This window comes from Podarcis melisellensis, assembly GCF_964234715.1.
Source record: "Podarcis melisellensis genome assembly, chromosome: 8".
NCBI classification, from domain to species: Eukaryota; Metazoa; Chordata; class Lepidosauria; order Squamata; family Lacertidae; genus Podarcis; species Podarcis melisellensis.
This window is the reverse complement of record NC_138540.1, coordinates 17,779,766-17,807,252: the sequence shown is the minus strand read 5'-3', so window position 1 is coordinate 17,807,252 and position 27,487 is coordinate 17,779,766. Positions and strand designations below refer to the sequence as shown.

The window sequence follows — 27,487 nt, the reverse complement described above, 5'->3', positions numbered from 1 at the left end:
GTTTGCATGCAAAAGATCCCAGCTTCACTTCCTGATGTCAAGTAGATATTTCAAGTGAATTGAAATATCTCTGGGGAGGCCCTTAAGAGTCCTCATCAGAGGAGATCAGTCTTCCCCAACCTGGTGCTCCAATATGTTTTGCACTGCAACTCCCATGATCCCTCACTTTGACGCTCATGCTATCTGAGGCTGCTGGGAGTTTGAGTCCAGAACAGCTGGAGTGCACCACGTTGGGGTATCAGGGAGGTACACAGTGCCAGACCACGTGGACGAATAGTCTGAGCTGGTGCAAGGCACCTTCTAGTGTTCCCCCACAATTTTCAGTATTTTCAAAGGGGACCTTAAAGTCTAATCCATTCAGTCGAATGGATGTGGGGAAATGTGTATTGCCACCTAAAATACCTTGATAGCCACTCATCTTGTCACCAAAGTTGGAAGCATCCAGAGATGGGCTTCTGATGCAGATCTCAACCATTGGTGCATTTCGGTGCATACAGAGAAATGGAACAATAACATTCCACATTCTTATTTGCTAATAACCATAGACACGTTCACATCACAGTTGGCTTGGCACCAATGATCTTTGACATTTTTCTTCCTAAGAAGGTGGTGCTTACAAGTATGGTTGAGAAACCCTTGGGAATCCAAGAGACACTAACCAGGGACTTGAGATGATTGACCACCATTAGCCATATATCAGGCAGTGGGCCAATGCTCAGTAAAAGAGCATCAATTTTGCATGTAGAAGGTCCCAAGTTCAATCCCCAGCATCTCTGAATCGGACTAGAAATCTTCCCTGTCTGAAATGATGTGGAGATGGTTTCAGTCACTATGGGAAATACTGGGCTAGATGGTTTGACTTTGTCTGAGGCAGCTTCCTGTGTTCCTACTGCTTAATCGGAGACCTGTCTCACTAGAACAACCCTTGTGGCTGGATGGATGAAGAAATAAAAGTCACTTACCCCAATACATTTTTCAGTATAGCTTAGGAGAAAGGTTTCCCAGATGGTGGTCAGAGGTTTCAGATGGCAGTAGATACTTGCTCCCACTAGCCTAGTGGGACAGTCAGGGGGAAGAAGTGGAAAGCCTAATTCAGTTGCATCCATGCCAGGAATCCCAGAGGCACATCACTTCAGATATCAACAGTTCATGTCTCTCCTTGGATGCAGTGAGTGGCTTGACAGCTAGGCAAGCCTCAGAGGAAGTGGTGAAGTTCATTCAGACCAGTGAATCCTCTGCTTTCTTACTTTAATTTCCGACTTGTGAGTTCACCAGCATAGTTTTTGATATCAGAAGGAAGCAAGCAATCTTCCTGCAAAATGCAGGACTTTTGCCTCTTGGCTTCTCTGGTTCTTGCTGACCCTTTTGATTTCATAGTTTGGCTGTGTGATCAAAGGCTTTTTAAAAAACTTTAAATGATGTGAAAGCTAGAAAGACCCTGGACAACTGGACATTGGTGGCAGCTCTTTCTTAGCTGTATTGTGCCATTGTTTCTCTGGATGTGCAAAGGTGGCAAGCATGCACACAGAACAGCTTGGAAGTACTCAGAAAAATAAGCTTTTGTGTATCAGAGTCCACTTCATCAGCTGGATGAACTGCAATACAGTGGTACCTTGGTTTGCATACGTTTTGGATTACAAACACGTCAAACCCGGAAGTGCGTGTCCTGGTTTGCAACCTTTTTTTATATTATAACCCATTTGTTTTGGATTACAAACAATTTTTTTTTGGAGGCCCCATTGGCAAAAGCTCGCCTTGGGTTACAACCCATTTTGGTTTACAAACGGACCTCTGGGATGGATTATGGTTGTAAACCAAGGTACCACTGTACTTAAATTGGTAAGAATATATACACATGGTTGGTGGAATTAAGTGGGAAATCTTAAAAATGCAAAATAGAACAGACAATGATTATTAGTTGAAAGCAAATTAGTTCTAGGGACACATTAACAAGGCAGTGTTGGTGATAACACAGGTCTCCTGGCATTGGTCAAGTAATTAACAACATGTAAAGTGATATGGGACATGGGTGGCGCTGTGGGTAAAACCTCAGTGCCTAGGACTTGCTGATCGCATGGTTGGCGGTTCGAATCCCCGCGGTGGGGTGAGCTCCCGTCGTTCGGTTCCAGCTCCTGTCCACCTAGCAGTTCGAAAGCACCCTTAAGTGCAAGTAGATAAATAGGTACTGCTTTATAGCAGGAAGGTAAACGGCGTTTCCGTGTGCTGCGCTGGTGCTGGCTCGCCAGCTGCAGCTTCGTCACGCTGGCCACGTGACCCAGAAGTGTCTTCGGACGGCGCCGGCTCACGGCCTCTTGAGCGAGATGAGCATGCAACCCTAGAGTTGGACACGACTGGCCCATACAGGCAGGTGTACCTTTACCTTTACCTTTTAAAGTGATAAAAATCCATAGTCTTGATTCAAGCCATAGTCTGGCAGAATTGAGTTGTCTGATAAATTGTAGTTGTACTGAATCTACTTGGATGCCATGGTCCAACCATCTTTGCTTCTGTTGCGTAATTAGTATCTGTAGTAGGAATGAGTGTGATGAGTATAGTGAATGCAGGTTTGGAAAAGTGTATACAGTAGAACCTTGGTTGTCGAATGTAATCCATTCTAGAAGACCTTTCGACTTCCGAAATGCTTGACAATCAAGGCGCAATTTACGGTTGGCAAAATCCATTTTAAAAATGGAGAAACGCGCCTCGGAAGTCATTCGACTTCTGTGGCACGTTCGAAAACAGAAGCATTCACTTCCAGATTTTCGGCGTTTGAAAGCCGAACCATTCGATTTATGAAGCTTTTGACAACTGAGGTTCTACTGTATTAAATGTCTTGTGTCCTTGGTTGATGTTGGTGAAGAATATATTTATTTATTTTGTCAAATACTATGCCAAAACTCCTTAACTGCAATGAAGCGGGCTCAGAAACTGCTCCAGCCAAATTGCAGTGAATGTAAGTAGCAATATCCAATGCTAGTCCCACTTGGAGTAGACCCATTTAAATTAATAATCATGACTTAGGCCCATTCATTTCCATGGGTCTACTCTTAATAAGACTCAGTTGGAAACCTATTATTGGAGCACAGTTTGGATGTCTGATAATCTTGACACATAAACTAGTTTCCTGTTCCAGTTTTTATGTAAGGGATTCTGGTCATAGATGGGGCTCCTTTGTAGATGAGGAATCAGTCTTGTTTCTCAAGTTACAAGGTCAAGAGATGGGGCTAAGGAGAATTGATCAGAACAACAGATGGAGGAGAAAGTACAGAGTGATGAGAGAAGGCTATGCCTGCTTACTCACAGGTCTCGGCATGATGCCTGGGCTCTGGGATCACTGCTTGCTGTTGTGCAGCAGTGTGGACAAAAACCTTGTGAATCAGTTCAGGGTAGGGATCAGGCAAATGACTGGCATGTTTGATGGCTCTGAAATTAGCTGACCCAGTTGCATCAAAAGCAGTGCCTAACTAAGCAGGAGTGATGAGCAGCAGCACTTGCCACCATAGTACTAGCCAGATTTTATTTTAGGAAGAGGAATAACTTCTATGTATCCCTGCCCTGGTGTCCATGAAAGTCACTCAGATGCTTATTATGGTCAACTGATCAATAGGACAAAACACAGGAGCATAAAGTGCAAAATCACAGCCTTGATGGAGCCAGTTATTTTGTTTTGTTTTTTGGCAAGAACTAACAATCATAGCAGGTCCAAGAGACAAGATGACAATCAAATATTTTGTCACCTAAAGATGGCCCAAGGAACAGTCTCATAAGAGGCTATATTATGTGTTCTTTAACCCCCAGATAAAAAGTACTGTAAAAGAATTAATGAGAGATTGTTTCGTTCTGGATGCTTGAATGGACACTATCTCTCTGGGAACTCTGCTGTCTAAAAATATTTCAATATGAACTATTAAAACTGGCCCTTAAGGTTAGAATTTCAGAGAGAGAAAGGGGTATTTTTCTGGATCTATATTATTTACCTCTTACAAATGATATTTGTATTGCATAGAGATCTAGTTTGGTATTTTATTTCTCTTTGTGACCACTGAGAGAAATTAAACCACCTGACAGACAACAGCTTATCCCAGGGTTGGAAAATTCCATCCTTATCTCACACACATTTCATGGGGACAGGTGGGTGGGGCAGCCCACCAGTCATTTTGCCTGGTGTCACAGTGACATCAGGATACCTATTTCTGCCTTGTACAGAAACCTTAGCCAGAGGGCTTATAATTGTAAGATTCTGCCTCTAAAAATAAAATAAAAATTTAAAAAGCTGGATATGAGACAAAGACAGTTCTTCAAGCATTTGTTAGGGCATTTCACTGCTTCCCTTCAATAACCAAAGTTGTTCAGCTTGTGAACATGGGCCCTCTGTTCTTACAGAGCTGTGCAAAACATCTAAGCAAATACATTCTATGGGCAGCTGCTTTTTAGTCTGAGCTGGCAGAGAGTGGCTGGCCTGGTTACAAATCCAGGATAATCACAGTAATGATAGCTGAATCCTGTACTGATATATATATTTTTAAAGCAGGCCTCTCTTCAAATGCGAAAAGAGAATTTTTTAAATGTGCAGCTGGTTCTTCTGTATATCTCTTTAAATATATGTACAAATGCTTTCCTCCTAAAAACTACATTGCTCAATCCTCCCCTCCTCCTGAATTCATATCCTTCCATTCAGGAATTCTGCCTGTCATCCACTAATCTGTCTGTGATAAATGTGTCTGCTTTCATGTAACCTTTTTTCAGTTTCTTGCATGAATTGAATTTATCTCTTGGGGACAATGTGTTTAAAAGTGCCCTGCAATTGTTGATGTAAGAAAGGGCCATAGCTCAGTGGCAGGGCATCTGCTTTGCATGGAAGAGGTCCCAGATTCAGTCCCCAGCATCTCAAGTTAGAGCTGGAAAAGATCTCTATCTGGTGCTTTGGAGACCCACTGCCAGGCAGTATAGAGGATACTGAACTAGATAGTGGGCTGACTCTGCATGAGGTAGATTTCTACATTCCTAGGAATGGTAAAGCAGTGGTAAAACATGTACTTTATGCGCTAAAGGTCCCAGGTGAGAACAGGATGCTGGACTGGGTGGACAATTGGCCAGATCCAACATGCTCTTATTTTCAATCTCCGGGTAGGGCTTGGAATGTCTCCCTGTCTGAAACCCTGGAGAGCCACTGTCAGTCAGTTTAGACAACAGTAAGCTAGCTGAACCAATGGTTTGACTTTTTATAAGGCAAATTCTTAAGTTCCTGAGTGTATGTTGGAAATGTAAAGGCTCCATATGGAAATTTGGAGAGGAGGCCCCTGCTTTTAGTGGGATTGCAGCCCACATTTATGGAGCAGGCATGTTGTCCTCCTGAAACGCCAGCTGCAGAGTTGGTATTTATAGCAACTGGATCTGGGAGAGCAGCTGAGGATGAGAGCTTTTCCAGCAGCTTCTGACTCTCTTCTCCCCCCCTCCTCCTTCTGTTCTGCATGGCTCACTTGCTTGCTTGCTCTTTCCCTTCTTCTCTTGGTACAGAGCTAGAATTCCTAAAGTAAGGGAGTAAATCCAGCTAAATTCCATTCTAAGCCATTCCATAAGGGTGTTCGTGAAGCTTCCTTTCTTTCAAATAACTTGAAAAATGCCTGTGCTGCTCGACTTGAGAGTGAGTGCCATTCTGCAGCTGGGAAGTGTCAATTTCTCTACATTTGTTCTGCTGTAATGTGATATCTTCCTCCAGATTATATTAATTAGATTTTTGTAAGGTGTCCAATACTTTCTAGTATCCTCCCCTCCTGCTTGCTCCATGTAAAAGTGTGATTTGACTAGACTTTTGATTTGTGTTCTGCATTTGAAAGCTGCATGTTCTTGTTGCTTTTCACACTACTTATTGTACCATCCCTCCTAATATCTATACAAACATAACAGATGCTCTCCAGAAGTGTGAGATGCATTATCCTGGAAGCAATAGACTATATCCAGACCAAGACCACATGCACACCATAAATTTCAAGCACATTGTTTTCCCACAAAATAATGGGATCTGTAGTTTGGTAAGTGTGCTGAGAACTATGTCACTTTGAGGGGTAAACTACAGTTTCAGGGTTATTTTATGGGAGTGAGGTGCGATTTGCTTTAAATGTATGGTGTGTATGCAGTCTAAGATAGTTGAAAATAAATTCCATTCATTTTGGTAGAAATCAAGGTTCAGCTAACTTACAGTTGCATCCTAGTCAGAGTTGATCCGTTGGCATTGATAGATTTGGATATTTCTGGTGCATTAATGTTAGTGGGCCTACCTTGGTTAGGTACAACCCTTTATAATTCAGGACAGACAAACTTTTCATACAAAGTGGGCTGCAGGAATACTTCAACATGAAACCTGTGGGCCGCACATTGCTTTGTTGCACGGGGGAAGGGGAAGTGAAGGGGGAGGTGAGAGAGGCAAAAATTTGAAGCCCAACCAGCACCCCTCACTCTGTCTTCCCAAAGCTGGCTAGGTGGGGTGCTGGGCTTTAGTAAGGCAGTATAAGGTTGTGGCCGGGTCCTAGAGCCCTCCCACCTCCTTCTCAAAGACCTGACTGTGGGCTGCTGGAGGGGGGCATCAAATGTTGCTGGCAGCTGCCAAAAAAAAGCTACATATGGCAATACATTTTATTTCTCCCTCTTTGTCATATGAGGGCAGAGTGGGATGGCGGTTTCACCAGCCATATACCACTGAGTGAAACCGACATTGCGATCTGTTCCTCATACCAGTTCTGGGCGATATATCGAGATATCGCCCAGGCCTAGCATACAGCATTTATTTCTCCACCTCCGTAAAATCAGAGTAATTGTGACCTACTTGGTGAGCTTTCTGTGTCATTGAACTGCAGGGTCTTTAAAGCACTATCCCTATAATACATTAGATACCTTTACTCTCTTCCACTGCAACAATGTCTATTTTGATGGCATACCTTCAAAGAGTGTGGCATCAGCATCCTGGAAACAGTTATTCATTTAGCATCAGTGTTGTATGTTTGGTGGCACTGGACATATTCTCCTGGAAAAAACCAATCAGCGTAATTGTCTGTTCTGCCCCACATCAGGTAACTTACCCAAAGTCCCTTGCACATTTCCCCATGCCAGATTCCATCCCTTTTGTAAATTGGGTCTGCTTTTGTAGGCATACTCTTTCTCATCTCAGAGAAGGCCATCTTCTGTCTAGTGCCATATGCTACAGCTGCATCTCAAGGCCATATGCCACAGCTGCTTCTCTAAGTGGATGAGAACAAAGCAAAATGCATCCCTTTTCTCAGGTTATTGTGCTAACTAGCCCTTTGCAGGGCTAAGGTCTCCTGGTGTCTTTGTGGGGAGGGTGGATGGGATCACATCACCATTACCCTTGGGCTTAAATTGATGGCTGATGGGATCGCCTGTTTTTAGTTGTTCTTTTCTTGTTCTTGAAGGTTTTTGGGCTTTACAATAACTCAAACTGGAACTTCAAAGCACTTTTTCTTGAGAGTGTCTAGCGGACCAAAAGATATAAATTGTGTATATTAGGAACACTTTCCATCCTGGCTGGGCCTTATGAGAACTTTTTGCTTCAAGAACTGGGGCCTGAATTTGCTTGCTTTTTTTCTTCCTCCCACCTCTTTTTCCTTTTTTGTGTCATGTATTTTAGAATGTAAACTCAAGGCAGGAACTGTCTTTATTTTATGCTGATCTATAAGCTAGTCTTTTTGCCTTTTTGGCAGAGGAGTGGAGTAAGCATGTTTTTTTTAAATAACATACTTTTTTATTAGGAAAAGTATATGCTTTGGAAACACTAAACTCTGATTACTAGTAAAGTTCCTCTAATAAAATTCCTTTCCCCCATATAAACCAACTTGGACTCTGTGTTCGTCATCTGAGACCCTTCTTCATGTGCCTCCTACATTTGAGGTCCAGAGGGTGGCAACACAAGAATGGGCCTTCTCTGCAGTGGCTCCCCACTTGTGGAATGCTCTCCCCAGATAATCTTACCTTCATTATATATTTTTAGGCTCCAGGTGAACGCATTCCTCTTCAACCAGACCTTTGGCTGATTAATATTCTAAAGCCTTTTAAATGTGTGTCGGGTGGGTATTGTTTTGTTTTTGTTTTAACTATTTATTTGCATTTTGTGAACTGCCCTTAGATCTTTTGATGAAGGGTGGTATATAAATCTTAATAGTAGTAGTTATACTACTAATACTAATAGCTAGTGTGTTATAATGATCAGGACCTCGGAGAGCAGGGTTCGAATTGCCACCCAGCTCACTGGATGACCTTGGACCAGTAAACCATCTTTTAGTCTAACATACCTCACAGGGTTGTTGTGAGGATGAAATGAAATGGGGAGGAGAACCATGTACACCACCTTGAGATTCTTGGAAGAAAAGGTGGCATATAAATGAAACAAACAAAACATAGCCTTGAGAACAACCCTGTGAAGTAGGCCAGCGTTCTGGCTTTCCACCATGAGAGCAGACTCTGGTAATAAACTTGACTGAAGCCCACTTAATGAGCTCTTGGCTCCCAGAGGGATTTGAACTCAGGCCTTTCAGTGCTTCATTTCCAGGCCACACCAATAAAGGATGTATTTTAAAAGCTCCTGCAATCCCAAGTTGTAAGTACTGTATACTGTTTTGTTCCATACATTTAAACAGATTAGTATTATGCACGTTAATCAGTCTTCCACTTCTGTTGGGTATCCTGTGTTGTTTATTGAGTGGGGGGAAACGGCAGCTTGCACAAAAAACCAAGGGTGCCTCCTTATGCAACAGCAAGGCAGCTTGATTAAAAATTAAATCCCATCTCTGCATAATTTAGCAGATGAAAATGGCATGGCGCGCACATGTCTTGCCCTTTTGCATACTGCTTACTTTGTGTGCATGCTGTTTACTTAGTGTGGTTTGGAAACGGCAGAAGCATACTGTATACTTGAGTACTTGGATTCTTTTAAGATTTGTCTGTTTGGGCAGCGCTCAGGTTATCTTCGGGGAACACATTTGCTTCCGAAGGACGAAGATGGAATTTTAACAGAGTCGAAGAAGGCTTAGATGGCAGCATTGGAATGTATTTGAGAGAGAGAAAAATAACACATCCTGCTTGAAATGCTTTCCATTCTCAAGGCTGCCAGTATGAGCCCTTGCCCATGAGGTTTGCTAATATCCATCCTGAAAAATAAACAAGACTTCCTGACTATAGATGAAATTGAAAGGCACTCACCCTTGCTTCTACTCCTTTGGTTTCCAGGGAAAATGTCAGCCATTTGCTTGGCTTCAGACAATTGCACAGCTTTCTAATAGCAGTGGGCTCTACTGGATAGCATCATATCCAGTATCTTGCTCAGCCAGAGACTTCTAAAGTAAGCCCCCCCCCCGCCCGAGGAAAGGCAGGATTTAAAAATAAGCAACATAGAGCAAGTTTCCTGTGGTCTTCACTTGTTCTTGTGGTCTAGTGGTTAGAGTACTGGACCTGGGAGACTAGGGTTCCAATTTCCGCTTGGCTGTGAAGCTCACTGATAACCTTAACCCAGTCACTGCCTCTTAGCCTAATCTACTTTACAGGGGTGTTGTGAGAATTATAGTCGTGGTGGTGGGAAGGAGAATCATGTATGCTACCCTGAACTCTTTGGGTGAAAGCTTGGATATAAATGTATGAATCAATGAGTAAATAAATAAAATATGTTGATTGATAAGTAAATAGGAATTAGCTTGTATCATGTCAAGAACATGCTACAAGAGTAAGTGAATACCTTAAAAAAGAGAAAGATTTCAAATAAAATGTTATATTTAACTTAACATGCAAGTCAAACCACTGTTCTGCAACCAGTTTGGAGTGGCTGTTATTAGATGCCAACACAACAGGGGAGAAAATCTTAATCACATTCAAAGCATGGTTATCAGAATCAATTGTTTTAAGTGACAAGCCCATTGGTTGTGTGTGTGTGTGTGTGTGCGCGTGTGTGTCTTTGGTTTTTTTGCTATGGGCTTATTTTTTGTATGACTAACTGGATGTCACCCAACAAATCTGATCATGGAAACAATGAAATCCTCTTTCGCACAATGATTTTTTGTTTTCTTGTTTATTGGCAAGTGCAGATGCCTCAAAAGGGGCATCAAGAGTGGTCAGTGTTGCATAAAATGGCAGTGTAAAAGCCACTGCACATCCCTGATTAAAGCCTCTGAGTTCTCATAAGCAGGTGGCTGGGGTGAACCGAGATCCTCAAAGTTGCTGTTAGTGCCACAGTGATGGAAACTAATTATAGCCGTGGCACAAAAGAATGCGAGGGTTGGTTTGCAAACAGAATAGTTAATTGCCACATTGGGCCTTTTGAAATATCAGATAAACAAATTTATTTCTAAAAACAAGCGAGTGGTTAACGTGGGCCCGTGCTGTGATTCCCTGCCTTTTTGCGCCTCTCCCTTTCAAGGGGATGTGTAATTAAATTATTAGCATGGAGTGCTGTGCATCCAGAGAGGGAATGCCTGTATAATAATGGTCTGCACCAGGACTCCATGATGTAGCTCTATGAAAGCTTTAACTGGGACTATTCCAGCTGCAAGGGTGAACCCTATGAAATCGTAGTGAAGGCCTGCCTGCCTACCTTCCAACCTGTTCTCCCTGCTTGCTTTCTGTTCTAGGTGCCTTCTGTTTTGTGGCTGTTTGTGGTATCACAATTTAAAGCCATGTGTCTTTATGATAATTTGCCTTGCGGCCGGGGGGCAGGGGCGGGGAACTACTGTATTCCAAACCGCTGTCAGCATGGCCTATGGTCAGGGATGATGGGAGTCATAGTTCAGCAACACCTGGAGGGTCACCGGTTCCCCACATCTGCTTTGCATTCACTATATCATAAGAACAGAGGGAACTGCTTTATGGCAAGTCAGATTATTGTTCCATCTAATCTAACTCAGCATTGTCTAGGTAAAAAGGTAAAATTAAAGGACCCCTGGACTGTTAAGTCCAGACTATGAGGTTGAGGCACTCATCTCGCTTTCAGGCCGAGGGAGCCAGCATTTGTCCACAAACAGTTTTCCAGGTCATGTGGCCAGCATGACTAAACTGCTACTGGCGCATGGAGGACCGTTACGAGTGCCAGAGCACATGGAAACGCCATTTACCTTCCCGCTGCAGCAGTACCTATTTATCTACTTGCACTGACATACTTTCGAAATGCTAGGTTGGCAGGAGCTGGGACAGAGCACCGTGAGTTCACCCTGTCACGAAGATTTGAACCACCAACCTTCCAATCAGCAAGCCCAAGAGGCTCAGTGGTTTAGACCACAGTGCCACCCGCGTCCCTTCAGCATTGTCTACACCAGGGGTGAATAACTGGATCCAGTCGATGAAGCAGATCCTCCCCTATTCTGTAGAAGGGCACTTTGACAAGTGGGCTGGGCTTTCCACCCGTCAGTCAGTTGCATCACTATGATGTCAAAACATCAAAGCCAATAATTGGGAGCACATTCTAAATATGTTCTTTATTCTTTCTTCCTTATTTTGTGGCCGTGGCTTGATTTCAAGTGCCCTTACCACTGGGCTCTACAGCCGTTCCCTAGAGCAGTGTTTCCCAACCTTTTTTGGGCAAAGGCACACTTGTTTGATGAAAAAAATATCGAGGCACACCACCATTACAGCCCCGTGACGTCAGCGCGCAGCGTCACGCCGGGAGGGACACACGAAAGTGTAACTTTCAATTTTTTTCCCTCCCCCTTGCCGGGGAACCTCCAAGCTTTGGGGGGTGGGGGAGGAGGAGGCAGCAAAGCGAGGGACTGAGGGACCCTAACCCTAACCCTCACCGATCACCCGGGAAAGCATGCGAACGAGGAGCCCCCGTGTCCTGCTCCCGGCAGCGGACGGCACAAAGCGAGGAGGCCTGGACAAGGCAGCACGCTCCCCGCTCTCGCTGCATCGGGGCTTTTCTCCTCCAGGCCGCTTTCGAAGTCCCCTTCTCCGCTCCCAAGAGCCGGAGCCGCTGCTTCCAGGCCCTGTCCGAGCCCCGACTTGTGGCCTCACTTCGAGGAGCGCCTGTTGCTGGGGACGGGGCTGCATCCCCCTCAGCCACCGCCTCGCTTCCTTCCAGGAGACCTCCAGGAGACCTTCCAGGAGACCTTCCAGGAGACCTCCTGCGCCCGCAGCAGACCGAGACCTCCCCGCCCCCGCCCGGCTCGGCCCTACCTGGGCGCCTCCAAGCCCAGCCGGCTCCGCGTCGCGCTCCACGCCGGGCAGCTGCAGCAGGGGCTGCGCGGGGGCGCGCGGCGGCCCGGCTGAGCGCGCCCCGGAGCCGCCGCGCCATCGCTCGCGAGTCCCTCCGAGAGCCCGCGAGGCGGCGCGTCGCCCAGGGAAGGGGCGGCTTCCCACAAGCACGACGACCGAAAAGAGCCCAGCAGAGCGCGCGCCCCGGAGGACTTGGGGGGGTCTGTAGCGCATCAGTGGCCCCCAGAATTCTGCCCGCCCCTCGCCCCATTTGATCCAGATTTACCCTCTGGGGAGAGCGAGCCCCGGCCCAGCAGGGGGCGCCCTCGCTCCGTCCTCCGGGAAGCAAACGCCCTCGCCCGCCTCCCTCCAGGCAACATCTCACGGCACACCAGGCAACATCTCGCGGCACACTAGTGTGCCGCGGAACACCGGTTGGGAAACACTGCCCTAGAGGCTGAAACACTGGTAGCTGCTCAAGCAGCTGAGAATAAAATAGGGATGGTTGGAGTTTTTCACAGAGGAAAAGGAAAGGCTAGGGGCTTTATCTTGTTGTTTGCTTCTTACTGAGAAATGGAGCTTTTAAAACATTCTCTTAAATTGCTGGCGCTTTCTTTTTTATTTTTAAATCTGCATCAAATGTCATGTAAGGGTTGTCTATTGATTTCATTTTGTGCCCCTCTCTCCATTCATATGTCTGAATAATTGTAGCGCTCAACGTGAAATGTTGGCAAGTGCCTGCATATTAATATTTCATATAAGAATGGCATGTTCTGTAGGTTTCTGTCTTTTGGTCCATTTCTTTTTTACAAAATGGCTAGTTCTTATTCATGCATGGCCAATATTTGCTCTCTCCTCCTTGGATCTCTTCATAAAGTTGACCTAATAAATATAACTGAATTAACTGAGCTGGTGTGATTATATAAAGAGAAAAGACAACTTTGACTGGAGCATGTTGGTAAATAGTCATTTTGCTTTCTAGATCAGGACCTTGCTTGAGCACAGTGGTCAGTTAAAAATCCAGTCCTTGCCTGAAAATGTTTCTGTAATGTTTTGTAATTCTATAGACAAACCTTGACTTAAATGGGCTGCAGTGTTACATGTTTAGTGACTTATTTTTTCTAATGAGGCTTTTAAGAAAGCTAATTTTAAAAGGCTTTTTAGAATCTGGAAATTAAAAAGTGGCAACTTTGGAAGCCTAAATATTGATGCAAGTAGTATCTTAGGCAGTGCATCGTGAGGAAATGAGTGCCTCTACTTTTAACACTATTTTCTCAATGAAACCAGGCTAGCTTGTTGCCATAGAAATGGCAAACTGAGAATAATTGACTTCCAAGGTTCTCTGTAGGTTTGCAGATGAGTTGAGCGGCTGTTTTTAGGAAGCCTTCCTATTTTTATAACCATATACCTCAAAGGTATGCCATCACTGCTTTCCTGGCAGGTTTGTTCATAGTTCGTGATGTAACATTTTCCCAACGTAAAGACTTTTGTCATAGCTGGTTAGATGCAGATAGGTTTTACTCAGACAATTGTATACTGTACAAACCTTGGCTACAGATCATGCTTAAGGACAAAAGACCTTAACTATGATCCTGAATTCGGACCAGTGGCATAGCGTGGGTTGTCAGCACCCAGGGCAAGGCAAGTAATTTGCACCCCCTAACCTGTGGATTTGCACCCCCGTAACCCTAACCCCCAGGTGTTGTGCCTGGTGCGGCCGGCCCCCCCTGCACCCTCCACGCTACGCCACTGGTTCGGACAACATACAAGGCCACATCTTAGCACCCTCTTAGAGTCAGCATGTTTGTGCGGTTTTGGCAAGCCATACTTTGACTTCCTGTGTTGTGTGAACTAGGCCATTGTTTGCTTGGAGGATTGTCACAGATTTACCAGTTGTGTGCCATAATAATGGTGATAGTCATATTTTTACCATTCTTTCCTGGATAATGGACTATATAGCTTTGTGGACATCTTACTGTCTCTCTGCAGGATTTTGTGTTCCAGCATACTGATAATAATTTTATAATAATAATTTATTATTTATACCCCACCCATCTGGCTGGGTTTCCCTGAGGCACTCCTTTAAACATTCATCTGTACTGGCATTTCCCACTGTCTTACTCATATGTGTGACCTGTGGCAGGGCTTTCGTGTGACCAATGGCTTGATGTTTTCCTTCATGGGGATTTTGATTCATGCAGGTATAAGGCAGCGGTGGCCAACCTGGGGCTCTCCAGATGTTGTTGGCCCAAAGTCCCATCATCTCTGACTACTGGTCGTACATGCTGGGACTAATGGTAAGTGGAATCAAAGATCATTTGCAGAGCCACAGCTTAGCTACAGCAGGAAACTCTCTTCAGATGGCCTGTCTGCAAATCCCACTCAGTCTTTCGTAAGCTTGTCCTGTGTGTGTAGATTAGTACCCTTGCATAGCTTCTCCGGTATGCAAAGTATTTGTCTCCCATTGTCTAGATTCCATAACTGTCATAGATACAGGCGATAAAATCTAATTGCATTTAAAAACAAGGAATACAATAAATGCAATCTATCCCCTGCATAAGTTAAGAAGCATAGCCATGTTCAAGTCCAGTGCAAGACAGGTCCACACTTTTAGTGGGGTAGACTCAAGATTTGTGAATGGATGGAAGCCAGAGTCCTTGTAAGCCAGATTACTTTGCCCTTGTAACCTTGAAATCTTCCAAAGATATTTAGGATTCCAAAGGAAGGACTGGTTTGTTTGTTATTGCTTGAGAATGTTGGAAAGTAAAGTGGCTTATCAGAGGGGAAAGTGGATTGAGGTGTAACTACAGCTTGGTTATGGTGTGAAAAGAGTTGCATTTTTAAATGCTTATGTGCACTTCCAAATTCCTATCTCAAAATTGTTGCCTCCCAAGTGAAAGAATTGGTACGGTATGTACATCAGCTGTTGTGTTTTGCCTCTTGCGGATGTATGCCAGGGTTTGTTTTTTTTACTCTGAGGCAAGTAAGTGAGTATCTTAAACATGCTAGCATAGAGCTAAGCAAGCCAAATAGATGGGCTTGCCTCAAGCCAAGCACAGCTGTTTATAGAAGGGCCTATGTGTTAACTTGATAGAAGTGGTTTGCCTAAAAGCGGCAGTGGCTCCAACTGCCCGGGGTGCCAAAATTCCAAGGGCACCAGCCATGGCTTTGGAAATGTCTTAGAGTGGGAGAAACTCAGTACTGCAGCATATGGATGAGGTGTACAAAGGCGGCTGAGCAACCCCTGGGCTGTGTGATGCCCCATGTAGTCCAGGTGATGTGATCAAGAGCCTTCTGATCTCCCATTGGCTGCCTATACATAACCACAGTTGCACAGTGACAGAAGTAAAAATCAGCGGACACTGAAATAAAAAATAAGATTATCATATCCTGGTCAATTTGTGATTATTGAGTGTGGTGATATTCCGCCGCTGGATGGGAAGCAGCACATAACAGCAGTAGGAGTAAAATCCAGTACAGTGCATAAGCCCTTCTCTGTTGCAAGATCTTCTCATCTAAAGTCTGTGCCTTGTTTATCTGCTTGGGCCTAGGTAGAGGAGCTTGCTTAGGAACATAGGAAAGTGCTTATACTGAGTCAGACCAATGTTCCATCTATCTCAGTATTGTCTGCACCAATTGACTGACTGGCTCTCCAGGGTTTCAGGCAGGGGACATTCCTAGCCCTACCGGGAGATGCTGGGGGTTGAACCTGGGACCTTCTGTGTGCAAAGCAGGTGCCCTAGCATTGAGCTAAGGCTCTTCTGTAAGTGGCAGTCCTTTCCCCCAGCCCAGGTGTCCCTGCGCTGGTTGTTAAAGCCCTGGCAGTCTGGATAAAATAAGCACCCCCTTAATATAAGTGCTAACAGTAACTGTTATATGAAAACCTCTTTAAACTTTGCATTGTGGATTGCATCTTCCTGCCCCCTCCTTTATCTCTCTGTGGTTGCAGTTGATGAGCTGCTTATGGGATAAGAAACACCAAAAGTGTTGGACTGGGGAGACTTGAAAATATTCATTCGGGCATTTCCTGCTTTTAGAGCCAGTCAAAGTGCGAAGGTATATAGATCTTCCTGTAATGGTTGTTGCAGTGTGTGGGATTGCTTGGGTTACCAGCTCTCTGTTTTTATTTCATAGCTTGTGTTGATGCCCCCGTTGCTATCCAGAGTCTATGCCTTCTCTTCTACGTGACGGTGGCCTCTGGTGTAAGTGATATTAATCCTTGGCTTTTGCCTGACTGTTGGTATTCATAAGTCAGGAGCGCCGGCATAAGGCAAATCCATTAAATGTGGAATCAACAAGGAGAGAGGTGCAGTAGCAACGGTTGCTATTTGCAGTTTGCACATGAAACAGGGCCCCCCACAGATCCCCTTCCCATTCTAAAACCTTTGCAAACAGTTTTGTTCAGGAACATGGAGTCTGTGCAATATTGTAGAGCAGTGGCAAGCAAGGGTGTTAGACGCCTTGTGAAGGCAGAATGCAAGGATAAGGGCTGTAGCTCAGTGGTAGAGCACTTGCATAAAGAAGATTCCAAGTTAAATTCCCAGTATCTCCCTGTAGGGCTGCAAATGACCCCTGCCTAAAACCCTGGAGAGCCATGGACCAATGGGTTTTACTCTGTATAAGACAGCTTCTTATGTTGTTATGGTAAAGGTTCAGGGGCTTGAGTGTCTGAACAGAAGGGATGCCAAGCATGCTATGTTAGGAAAAGGACTTGGACTAGGTGTGACACCAAACATCCCTGTTCGTGATGCCTGAAGAAACATTTCTGACAAGCCATGGCTTAGGAGTGGCCACTGAACTAGGTTCTGAAACTCTGATTTTCAAGCTAGTTTGCAAACCACATTTTGGGCATGTTGTGTCTTGGCATAACATTTGAACTCAGCACAGGCAACCTGGTTGGCTGCTGTGAGAACCAGGTGCTGAAATCCATGGACCATTGCCCAACCCAGCAGGCTCTTACATTCTTACCAAGCACGGTCGGTACGGAGCCCCACACTCGGAGGCCAGCGTTTGTGGTCAGCATTCAGGCATTCTCTTTTTTTTTTATATAAATATTTTATTAGGTTTTTAATAAACAAATTTCCACTTTCAAATACATACTTCCATGAATCCAATGGACTTCCCCCATCTCCCGAGCACTGCATTCCCTGTGTAACCAAAACCTCAGCAATTTGTTGACTTGTTTTATACATAACAATATATCTTCCATTTTATCGTGTTATCTGATGTATACATTTCAATACAATTGCATTAATTTTTAATTTCCACACAATAAAAATATTTCGTTACCTCACTTCTGTCTTATAGTGTCTTATTTATCAATTCAGAAATTTGCCGATACTGAAGCTATACCTTCCTAGAAAGGAGCATTTTTTAACATTCATACAACTTATAATGCTTTTTCAAATAGTCCTTAAAATTTTTCCAAACTTCCTCCGTTTCTTCTTCTCCCGAGTCTCGAATTCTGCCAGTCATTTCAGCCAACTCCATATAGTCCATCAGCTGCGTCTGCCATTCTTCCAATGTGGGTAGATTTTGTGTCTTCCAGTGCTTTGCCAACAGAATCCTCGCTGCTGTAGTAGCGTACATAAAGAAAGTTCTATCTTTCTTGACCATCCTCTGGTCTACCATGCCCAGAAGGAAGGCCTCCGGTTTCTTAGGTAAGGTGAATCTCAGCACCTTTTTTAGTTCATTATGTATCATTTCCCAGAAGGCCTTCACTTTCGGGCAGGTCCACCAGAGGTGTAAAAATGTCCCTTCCTCTTCCTTACATTTCCAACATTTATTATCGGACAGGTGATATATCTTTGCAAGCTTGACTGGGGTCATGTACCACCGGTATATCATTTTCATAATGTTTTCCTTCAAGGCAGTACATGCCGTGAATTTCATTCCGGTGTTCCATAACCTTTCCCAGTCTTCAAACATAATGTTATGCCCCAAGTCCTGTGCCCACTTTATCATAGAGGATTTGACAAAGCATTCAGGCATTCTCAAGGAATGTGTTTTGCCTGTCTTAGAAGACATAATAATCAAACAATTAAATTTTTGGTGTGAACCAAGATTTTGGCATTAACGTTTGAACCTGAGCAAAGCCAGTCTTGGTCTGTCTTCATTGGATGTGGTGCGTGTAGCATGTGGTCAGAAAATATTGTTTGCCTAATTGTTTCTGCAGGATGTGTGATTGAAGAGATAGATGGCATGATTGTCACACTCTCAGTTGATTTTCCATTGCTTCCATTTTATGTTTCTTAGCTTGGGAGAGGCCAAGGGGCGAGCTTTCTCTTTTTCAGGAGCCGTGCTTGCAACCATAGCACAAGAGGAAGGGGCAGATGAAAGAAGCTATTGTAACTGGCCAGTGAACAGTCCAGAATGTAATGCCACCTAAAACCTTTACTGTGGGGCCAGAGAGGTTAAAACCTGGGTCTCGTTGAAATAAGGGATTGTGGTGGGTTTTAGACTTGGATTTTGGCTAGCTGTAGAAAGGTGAGGTAGCCCCCAAAGTTGTGGACTCTTTCTCTCTCTAAAAAAATGTCAGTTACATTAAAATCTCCCATGTGGGCTCTGCATCTACTTTTATTTGCAGAAGAATGGTTTAATATGTCGTCCCAGTGCTTGAAACACCCCCCCAATTTCCACGTTGGGCTTTTCTTTAAATCTCCCCCCTAAGTGCTCTGTACAGTCTCAAGCCTCTGAAGTCAAATCCATAGGCTATGAGCCTTTTATCTTTGTGCTGCTAACCTGTGTTTCAAAATAGGCTTGAATGGGTCCTGCTGTGAAATTCGCAGGAGGCCTTGGGCTTTTCATTACTGATATGCCTCAAGCTTTTGTATTTGTTTATAATTCAAAGGAAAATCTTTTTTATCTCACCCAGAAGATCTTACTGGTCCAAAGGCAAGATGACCTATTTTTGTGTGTGTGTGTGGTGTGTGTGTGTGTGTGTGTGTGTGTGTCCATGACTGTGAATTTCTTGTTTCCCTGCACACACACACACACACACACACACACACACACACACCCCTCTTTATGAACAAGCCTGCATTTCCTTGACCTGCTTCAAAGAGCACCTGTTGAACTGTTGCCTTCTTGAATTAATTGTTTATTTGAAATATTTCTTACCTGCACTTCATTGCAAGTGATCCCAGGGAGATGCATGATAGTAGATGGATCAAAAGTATGTAGAAGGACACTAACTAGGCAGGAGGTCTGTCCCACATAATGTTGGAAATAGACCTTTAGTGTGGGGGCACCTGTCAGGTGGCACTCCCTCCTGCTGCATATCAGGCAGGTGCTTTGTCTGTTGTCTTTTCAGCACTTGTTAAAGACATTCCCTTTCAACAAGCCTTCTAAATTGCTTATCCCAGTTAGTATCTGTCTTGGATTTGAGTTGAATATGTTGTTTGTTGTTTTTAAGCAGTGTTTATTTAAAATTTATATAAAATTGTTTTTTATATAATTGTTTCAATTGCTTTTATATGTGTAACTGTTGCATATATGTTATATATGCATTCGAGATGCCTTGTGCGAAGTGATTCTTAAATGTAATAATAAAAATAAGATAAAATAAAAATATTAGCATCCAGTCTAACCGCTAACATCTTGTAAACAACCTGAGTAAACAGCCTGGTGAAACAACCATGTTTTCATCTGATGTTGGAAAGCAAAAAGAGATTGTTGCACCAGCCATACCTCTGAGGGGTTACATGAAAACTCTTACATAACCTGACATGTATGAACGCTTTTGAGATGAGTGGCAGAATAGATAACCATTTTTTTCAAAGATGGAGCCTTCATCCATCTCCCAGTGGTTTCATCTGAGTTGTACTCTCCCTGTATGTTGATAGATTTATACCCTCCCTTCAAGGTAGCTTCCAACAAGAGCAAGAATCAAATAACAAAACTGCAAGCTAGCAAGAAATAGGGTAAATGAAAAAAATAAAATCAAGGTAATACCTCACAGGGGGAGGATTAGAACTGGACATGTCTGCAGGTGAAACATCTACTAGGAGAATAAGGTCCATGCAATGACAGAAAGTGGGAAAGATGGTTAGGGAGTTCCAAGGCCTTTGCACAGCCACCAAGAAAGCCTTCTCCTGGTGCAGCTTAGACATAATGATTGTCACTGTGTGAATAGGGATTACACAGATTCATGAAGGATAATAATAATAATAATAATAATAATAATAATAATAATAATAATAATAATAATAATATATTATATCTTTATTGTCATTGCTCCCTCCCGGGGACCACAAAATTACTTGGCTGCTCCATCCACCCAGGTAGGGCACTCTACACAAAATCAAAACAACTATAGAAACACTAATTAAAACAATACAGTATAATACAGCAAGGAAGATTAGATGACTTTCAAAGTCCAGGCTTCCCATTCAGGGCCAAGATCGCTCTGGAGAAGAAGCTGTCCTTAAGACGGCTCGTTCTTGTCTTCATCGTCCTGTATCTCCGTCCTGACGGCAGGAGCTCGAAGAGACAGTGACCAGGATGCGATGGATCTTTTACTATGTCCAGTGCCTTCCTATGGCACCTTGTGGCATAAATCTGCTCTAAGGTGGAGAGTTGGCAGCCAACAATGCTCTCTGCTGCCTTAACAACTCTGCACAACCCCACCCTGTCCTGGGTAGTACAGCTTCTGTACCACACACATAAGCCATAAGTGAGCACGCTTTCAATGGCACAGTGATAGAAGGCAAGCAGCAGTTTCTGCGGAAGATGGTTTTTCCTTAGAATTCTTAAAAAATACAGTCTCTGCTGCGCCTTCTTCACAAGGCTGTGGATGGCGGTTAGTCCCAATCACGGTCTGCTACTTCCATTATCAGAGGGTTTATGCCTCTGAATATTAGTTGTAGGGGATTACAAGTGGGGAGGATGGTGTTGCACTCAGGTTCTGCTTGTGATAGACTTCTGGTTGGCTACTGTAAGAACAGGATGTTGAACTAGATGGCTCTTTTGGTTTGATCCAACAGGGTTATTTCATTCTTATGTCTGTATGTCAGGGTAATATGAAAGGAACGGGAACAGAGCCAGTAAAATAATTAACCCTCCCAACCTATTAGAATTGAATTGCTCTGATGCCAATGTAATATAGTTCACGCTCGACTTCACAGAGCCAAAGCACAGTTGGCTACAAATGCAAATATTTAATACAGTGTCTTAAAAAAAATTGTATGTATTGGTTTACCGTTTTAGCTGAGTGGATATAATTATAGGCAATTCCTATAGAACTCTTTTATGTGTGTTAGGTTTTGAGGTGTTAGAAGACAAAAATACCAGGTTCTTCATTTGTGTATCTACAGGAATTAGATAAGCCATAGTTTAAGGTGACATGAACAAGCTGCAGTGAGCCTTGGACTTATATGTTTTCAGTTCTGATGTAACCATGAAGCGGACTTTATAAGCTTTCCCTTCTCCTTTTGGTTAACTGCAGGTAATTGTGTCCTCTGAGTCAATATTATCTATGGGTTGTTTGAAACAAGCCAACTTGAAGCCATGATTTAGTGTAGCCTTCTCTTCCAAATGTTGTTGAGAGACTCCAACTCTCATAAGCCCTTGCCAGCATGACCACTGGACAGAGAGTTGTGGTCCAGCAACATCTAGAGGGCACTATATTGAAAAAGGCTGCTTTAACATAACTTCTATCCCTGCCCTTTCCTGAAGTTCTTCGATAATAAATATGTGTTTGTTTCTTTTTCGCTAGGTATTCTCAACCCAAAGAATCCCAAGGAAGCACCCAAATCCTTCAGCTTTGACTACTCCTACTGGTCTCACACATCGGTAAGAACTCTGATTTTGTTTCCTAGAACAATCCCCTTTGAAGGTGGAATCCAAGCCTCTCCAGCTGGTGATTGGACACCCCCCTCGCCCCCTAAAGCAGCTGTTTTCTTCCTTTGACTGTATTGTGGTTTTAGCAACTGAAGTTTCCAAGTATCATCTCGGTGTATGTTTAACTGCTTTTTCCATCATGGGTTTCAGAAAGATTAAATTCCAAGCGGCAAAGAACAAGTGTGTGCAAAGATGATAGAGGAGAGGGGTTGGCCCAAGGAGTTGGAGAATGGAATTTGAACAGCAAACATTTTCCTCCTGTGACTGTTTAGTTTTATTTTTTGTTCAGAAAGGAAACTCTTCCTATAGGATTATTTCTGGATTGGTGAAAGATGAGTTTTAATCTTCTGGGTTATTAGGAGGAGGGCAGTGCAGTGCTCTGCCTTCAGCTTCTCTACTCCACCCCTCTGCTAAAGTCATAAAACATTCTCCCCTCCAAACAACCCCCCCCAAAAAAAATCACTTGTGAAAGCTGAATCTGAGGTCTTGCTTACTTCCAGTAATTGTTGGGCTTAGCCGTGGCTGCTCTTCACTTGTCATAAGGGTGGAGTAGATGGAAAAAAGCGCTCCCTATTCCCAACAGATGTAAACTTGGATAATTGATTTTGGTCCAAGAGGAAGGTATGGGGAGGGTTAGTAGTCACTGAGCCCAGTTGGCTCTCATTCAGAAAAATCAAAGGACTGAAAAGTGTTTTTGTTTTCTAATCTCTGCATCCTGAACAAAGAAGCTATGAAATGGCCCTACTGTCCTGCTACTCAAGGGATAGGGAACCACAGGCATAGAAACCTAATGTGGGGCTATTGGGGAACGACACCCCCCCCCGCCAATCTGGTGCTGAAGTGACATCAAAGCAAACCATTACAATCTATTGCAGGACAAAACTGTATCAATACAGGACATAGCATTTTACATTAAAATACAGTGGAACCTCGGGTTACGTACTGTCCTCCTTACGAATGCTTCGAGTAACGAGCTCCACTAACCTGGAAGTAGATGTCCCTAGTTGCGAATGCCCCAGGATGCACAGACCCGGGATGCACAGACCCGGAAGAATAGACCTCTGGAATGAATTAAGCTCGTAACCAGAGGTACCGCTGTATGGGACAATCCTGTATTATACAGGACAGGTGGCATCCCCACCCCCAGGCATCGCTGTCTGGCCCTCAGTACTCTCTCTAGGCCACTTTTCTCTTTCCCCAGGCCTCTCCCCAACACTTGGCCATACATGAGAAGTGTTTTTGCCTGATTACACTGTGTTCTTGACCTGTGATAATGTGTTTTCCTTGTGTAGATAGAGAGGCGTGTGTGCAAAGTAGCCTACTGTACACAACTAAAAATTATATTAATTGCTCTGTCTGCTTTTGCCTCTGGCCCTGCCCATCATTGGCTGGGAGCTAATGGGAGTTGTAGTCCAAAACACCTGGAAGGCACAAGGTTGGCAAAAGCTGTTTTTATACCAGTCTTCCAAGACTGCTGTTCTGCATAGACCCCACTGTTATTTAGGAGCAGGAAAGCACCTGGCTGAAATGTCCCCTCTTGCTCCAAACCCATTTAGGTGGTCTTGGTCACACCCCTCTCTTGTCCCTCGGCACTATCATTGTAGTTTGATAGATAGTTCCCATCTGAGCATGGTGATGATGAACTTGTCCCACCAAGATAAAATTTAGCATCTGATCCTTGCACTCCTGCATGCGTGTGTCCGCGTTCTCCTGACCCTCTCCCCCAAGCTATTCCTCTTAATTGAGTAGTAAGTTGGTTTTCCACAGAGAGCATAGCAGGGCAGTCATCTTGTTGTGGGTTAATCTGCTCCACTTATTCCTTGAACGGGAAAATGTTCTGCTTGTCAGCTGAGGCTCCGGATTAGGTCATGCTTGGAAGCCTCTTTTTAAAGAAATAGTATTATTTTTTATTCTCTTTGAATTTGCTTGCTCTCTGAAGCCTTCTGTATGTTTGTATCTTTCTTCAGTAAGATTGTGAAACACAATTATTCCCGTTTTTTTTAAAAAAAGGAGCATCTGGCACTGACTTCTTTGCTTATGCCCTTTATATTTTATTTCAGTTTGATGTTCTGAGTTCTCAGCTTCACAGTTGGAACTAGAGTCTGTGCAAGCTGGCAAGGCTTTGCCCTTAGAGAAGCAGTGGGACTAGTTGGGGTAATAGGGGAAGAGGAAAAGGTATTTTTCTAATGCTCTGTAGCACTTTATTCTCTTTTTTTGCTACTGCAAATGTTTGCTACTGAGGAGTCATACACTGGAGCAAATTCAGTATGTTGTGATAATCCAGGGTTTCTGGCTTATCAGTTGTTGCACTTTACTCTTCACCTGCTATGACAGAGAAAAACAAACCAGGAACCCACAGTTAAGTTTGTCTTTCAATTACATCCAAACCTGCTGTTTTGGTTTATTGTTCCCTAACAAGATGCAATACTAAGCCATGGTTTATTTAAGCCATGGTTGAATAAAACACATTAACAACACAAGCAAACCATGGCTTGCTTTTTAAAAACTTGGTTGTTTTTCCAGCTGCTCTTGCCTTGCGCCTTGGTAAGTTGGTAAATATGTGGGGTAAAGTGGTCAACAAACCATGCTTAAGGAATGCTGCTCATATTTCACATAGCACGAACAATGGTTAAAACTCAGATTCATAAGCGAAGAACAAACGAAGTATGCAGACCATGGCTTGTTGTCAGTAAACAACCCATAATTCAGACATGGGCCAGGTTCACACATAACACTAATCCATGGTTGAATAGGCCATAGTTTGATAAACAATGTTATGTACGAACCAATAAGCCACGCATGTCTGAAGTCTGTTTCGGGGGCTTAATGTGGACCGCCAGTTGGTTTAATCCGGCCTCTGTAGCAGTTTATTTCCTGGGGTAAATTCTTAAAAAAACTCAACAACTTCAGTCCTAAAAAAGGTCAACAACTATGGTTGGCCCTTTGGTCGGCCCTCACAGCCCTTCACTTCATCAAATCTGGCCCTCTTTGAAAAAAGTTTGGACACCACTGTAAACCAACAACAAGCTATGGTTTAAGGTTGGCTTCTGACTGTGAAAACAAACCAAAACCTCTTGTTCAGCTGTTAACAGGAAGCCAGGCCATTTTTCTTTGTTTGGTCCTTTCATGGAGTGAATTTTAACAGTGTGGGAGTGATCAGGTACCAGCTTCTTCATGGCAAAACCTAGCTTATTGTGACATGTGAACAATGGTGTACCCGTAATATGCAGTAATTGATCACCCTGTAAGCTGCAGTAATAGCATGGCAGTTTCACTACTTGCCCTCTTCTACAGCTGAGTTTCCCTTTCTCCCCTACAACTATTTCAACAGATTATGAATTTGGCCTCGCTACCCCCGTTTACATTTTTCAATTTAGGTTCCTCAAAACGTGAGCAAGGTTTGCATCCCTAGACTGCCCCAATACTTCCAGATTTGTCAACCAAATAAAGCTGTCACTGTAAACGACTCCAGCTGCCTTTAGTTTTCTCCCAGCCCTGTTTGTCCACTTGCTAACTTGCAGAAGATATCTACTTGCGACAAGGTTCTTCCTTGGCATTACAAATTAGCAAGATGCTTTTAATAAAACAGTTGGGGAAGTCTGCTTGGACAGCTGCATGAGCTGGTTAGTTTTCATGACTGGTTGCACTTTGTCGCTGAGATCAGAAGCAGATCCTCTTGATTTCCTGAAACAAAAAGCACTGGCAACTGCAAGGCTCCAGGAGCCTTAGAAGTTTATCACCTTCCTTTTAAGTAGTCACCGTTGTTACTTAGATACCAAAGTGGCCATATCTAATTCTAATCTATAGTTAAAGGTGCAAGAGGATACACTTGAGTGATAGGAACTGCAAACTTCCTTTGGTAACTGGTTGTGGTAGTGGAGGAACATCTTAAACAGGGGTGAGGAACTTCAGGCCTCCGGGTCTGTATCTCTCTGACCCTTGGGATTCTTCCTCGGCCACACTCCTTCTCCTCAGGCAACACACACCCCTTACAAGCCCAGCTTTGTTTTCTGCTTGAGTATTTTTTGTCTGGCTGGACTGTATCCTTGAACTCTGACTTGCCTGGATGGAGGAGGATGGAGAGAGGGGTGTGTAGATACTAGCCTACTGTACAGAGGTAAATGGTCATGATTTGCTCTGCCCACTTATGCTTCTAGCCCAGCCCTTCTGGCATGTGGCCTCATAAAGTTGCCCAGAAGTGAATGTGGCCCTTGGGCTGAAGATGATTCCCCATCCCTGATCTTAGGCATTGTATTCCCTGAGGGTATGTCCTTCATAAATATCCATAAGAAGAGCCTGCTGGATCAAGTTGAAGGCCTATCTAGTCCACCATCCTGTTTGCAGAGCGGCCAACCAGATCCCTCAATAGAATCCTTGGCATCTCTAGGGAAAAGGTCCTCAGAAACAAGGCTAGATGAAATCTTGAAGACTAGTTGCCAGTCAAGAGTAGGCATTCCTGGGCTAGTGGGACTAATGCAGCCTGACGCCACAGAGGGCAGCTTTATATGGCCAAGGAGTGCTTCCCACACTAGCAACCCTTACCATTCTTTACCAGTCTTGCCTGTTAATAGCTGCTACTGCCTTTCTGTGGAAGGCTGTATCACAATGTTTGGATTCTCTTATCTCTTTCTCTTAAGAACATATCACATGAGATCTGCTAGATGAGATGAAAGGCCTCCATCATAGTCCAGCTTTCTCTTCTCATGTTAGCCTGCCAGATGCCCTAATGGGAAACCCTTTACAGTTGTTCCATTCCTAACGGGATCCATACTGACTCTCCGCTTACCCTTCTGTTTAAATCTTTGCAGCCTGATGATCCTTGCTTCGCATCTCAGAATCGTGTGTACAATGATATTGGGAAGGAGATGTTGCTGCACGCCTTCGAGGGCTACAATGTCTGTATCTTTGCCTATGGCCAAACTGGAGCTGGGAAATCCTACACGATGATGGGGAAGCAGGAGGAGAATCAGGCAGGGATCATACCACAGGTAAGGAAGCGTCTTGGGATGCCCTGCTTTGCAAAATGCTTCTAGCAATTGGCTTTCACATGGGATTTCTCTGAAGCTTACAGGAATCAGATTCCAATTTCTTTTCCTCAACCAGAATCGTTGCCTTCTTTTTAGAAATGCAAAAGGTGTGGGAAGAAAGAAGACATTTTAAATAGTCAAAATTAAAGTTACCCCCTCTTGTTAGGATTTAAGTGCTTTTGTCTCAACATTTTGTAAGAGCACAATCAAAATATAATTACTTATTGAAAACTTATAGCAGGAAGAACACATTCATTTGCACGCTTTTGGGGGCAACTGTGTCCATACGAGAGTACCATAGGTGAAAATGCAACATGCCATCTCAAAGAACTTCAGGTTTGTCACCTACAGAGAGAGAAAGTTTGGGTTTTTAAATATATCTATATATAGATCTATCTATCTATCTATCTATCTATCTATCTATCTATCTATCTATC

At 43.7% G+C, this 27,487-nt stretch overlaps 1 protein-coding gene across 9 annotated transcripts in view; it reads left to right on the top strand.

Annotated features, from left to right (window-relative positions):
- The window catches only part of KIF1B (kinesin family member 1B), a 125,198-nt gene that overhangs the window by 17,357 nt on the left and 80,354 nt on the right, over window positions 1-27,487 (top strand). For all 9 annotated transcript variants that reach the window (XM_081923393.1, XM_081923392.1, XM_081923398.1 and 6 more), the window contains exons 3-4: window positions 21,899-21,975; window positions 26,832-27,011. In XM_081923393.1, coding sequence (XP_081779519.1) covers window positions 21,899-21,975; window positions 26,832-27,011 — 257 coding nt within the window. The remainder of the gene's footprint in view (window positions 1-21,898; window positions 21,976-26,831; window positions 27,012-27,487) is intronic.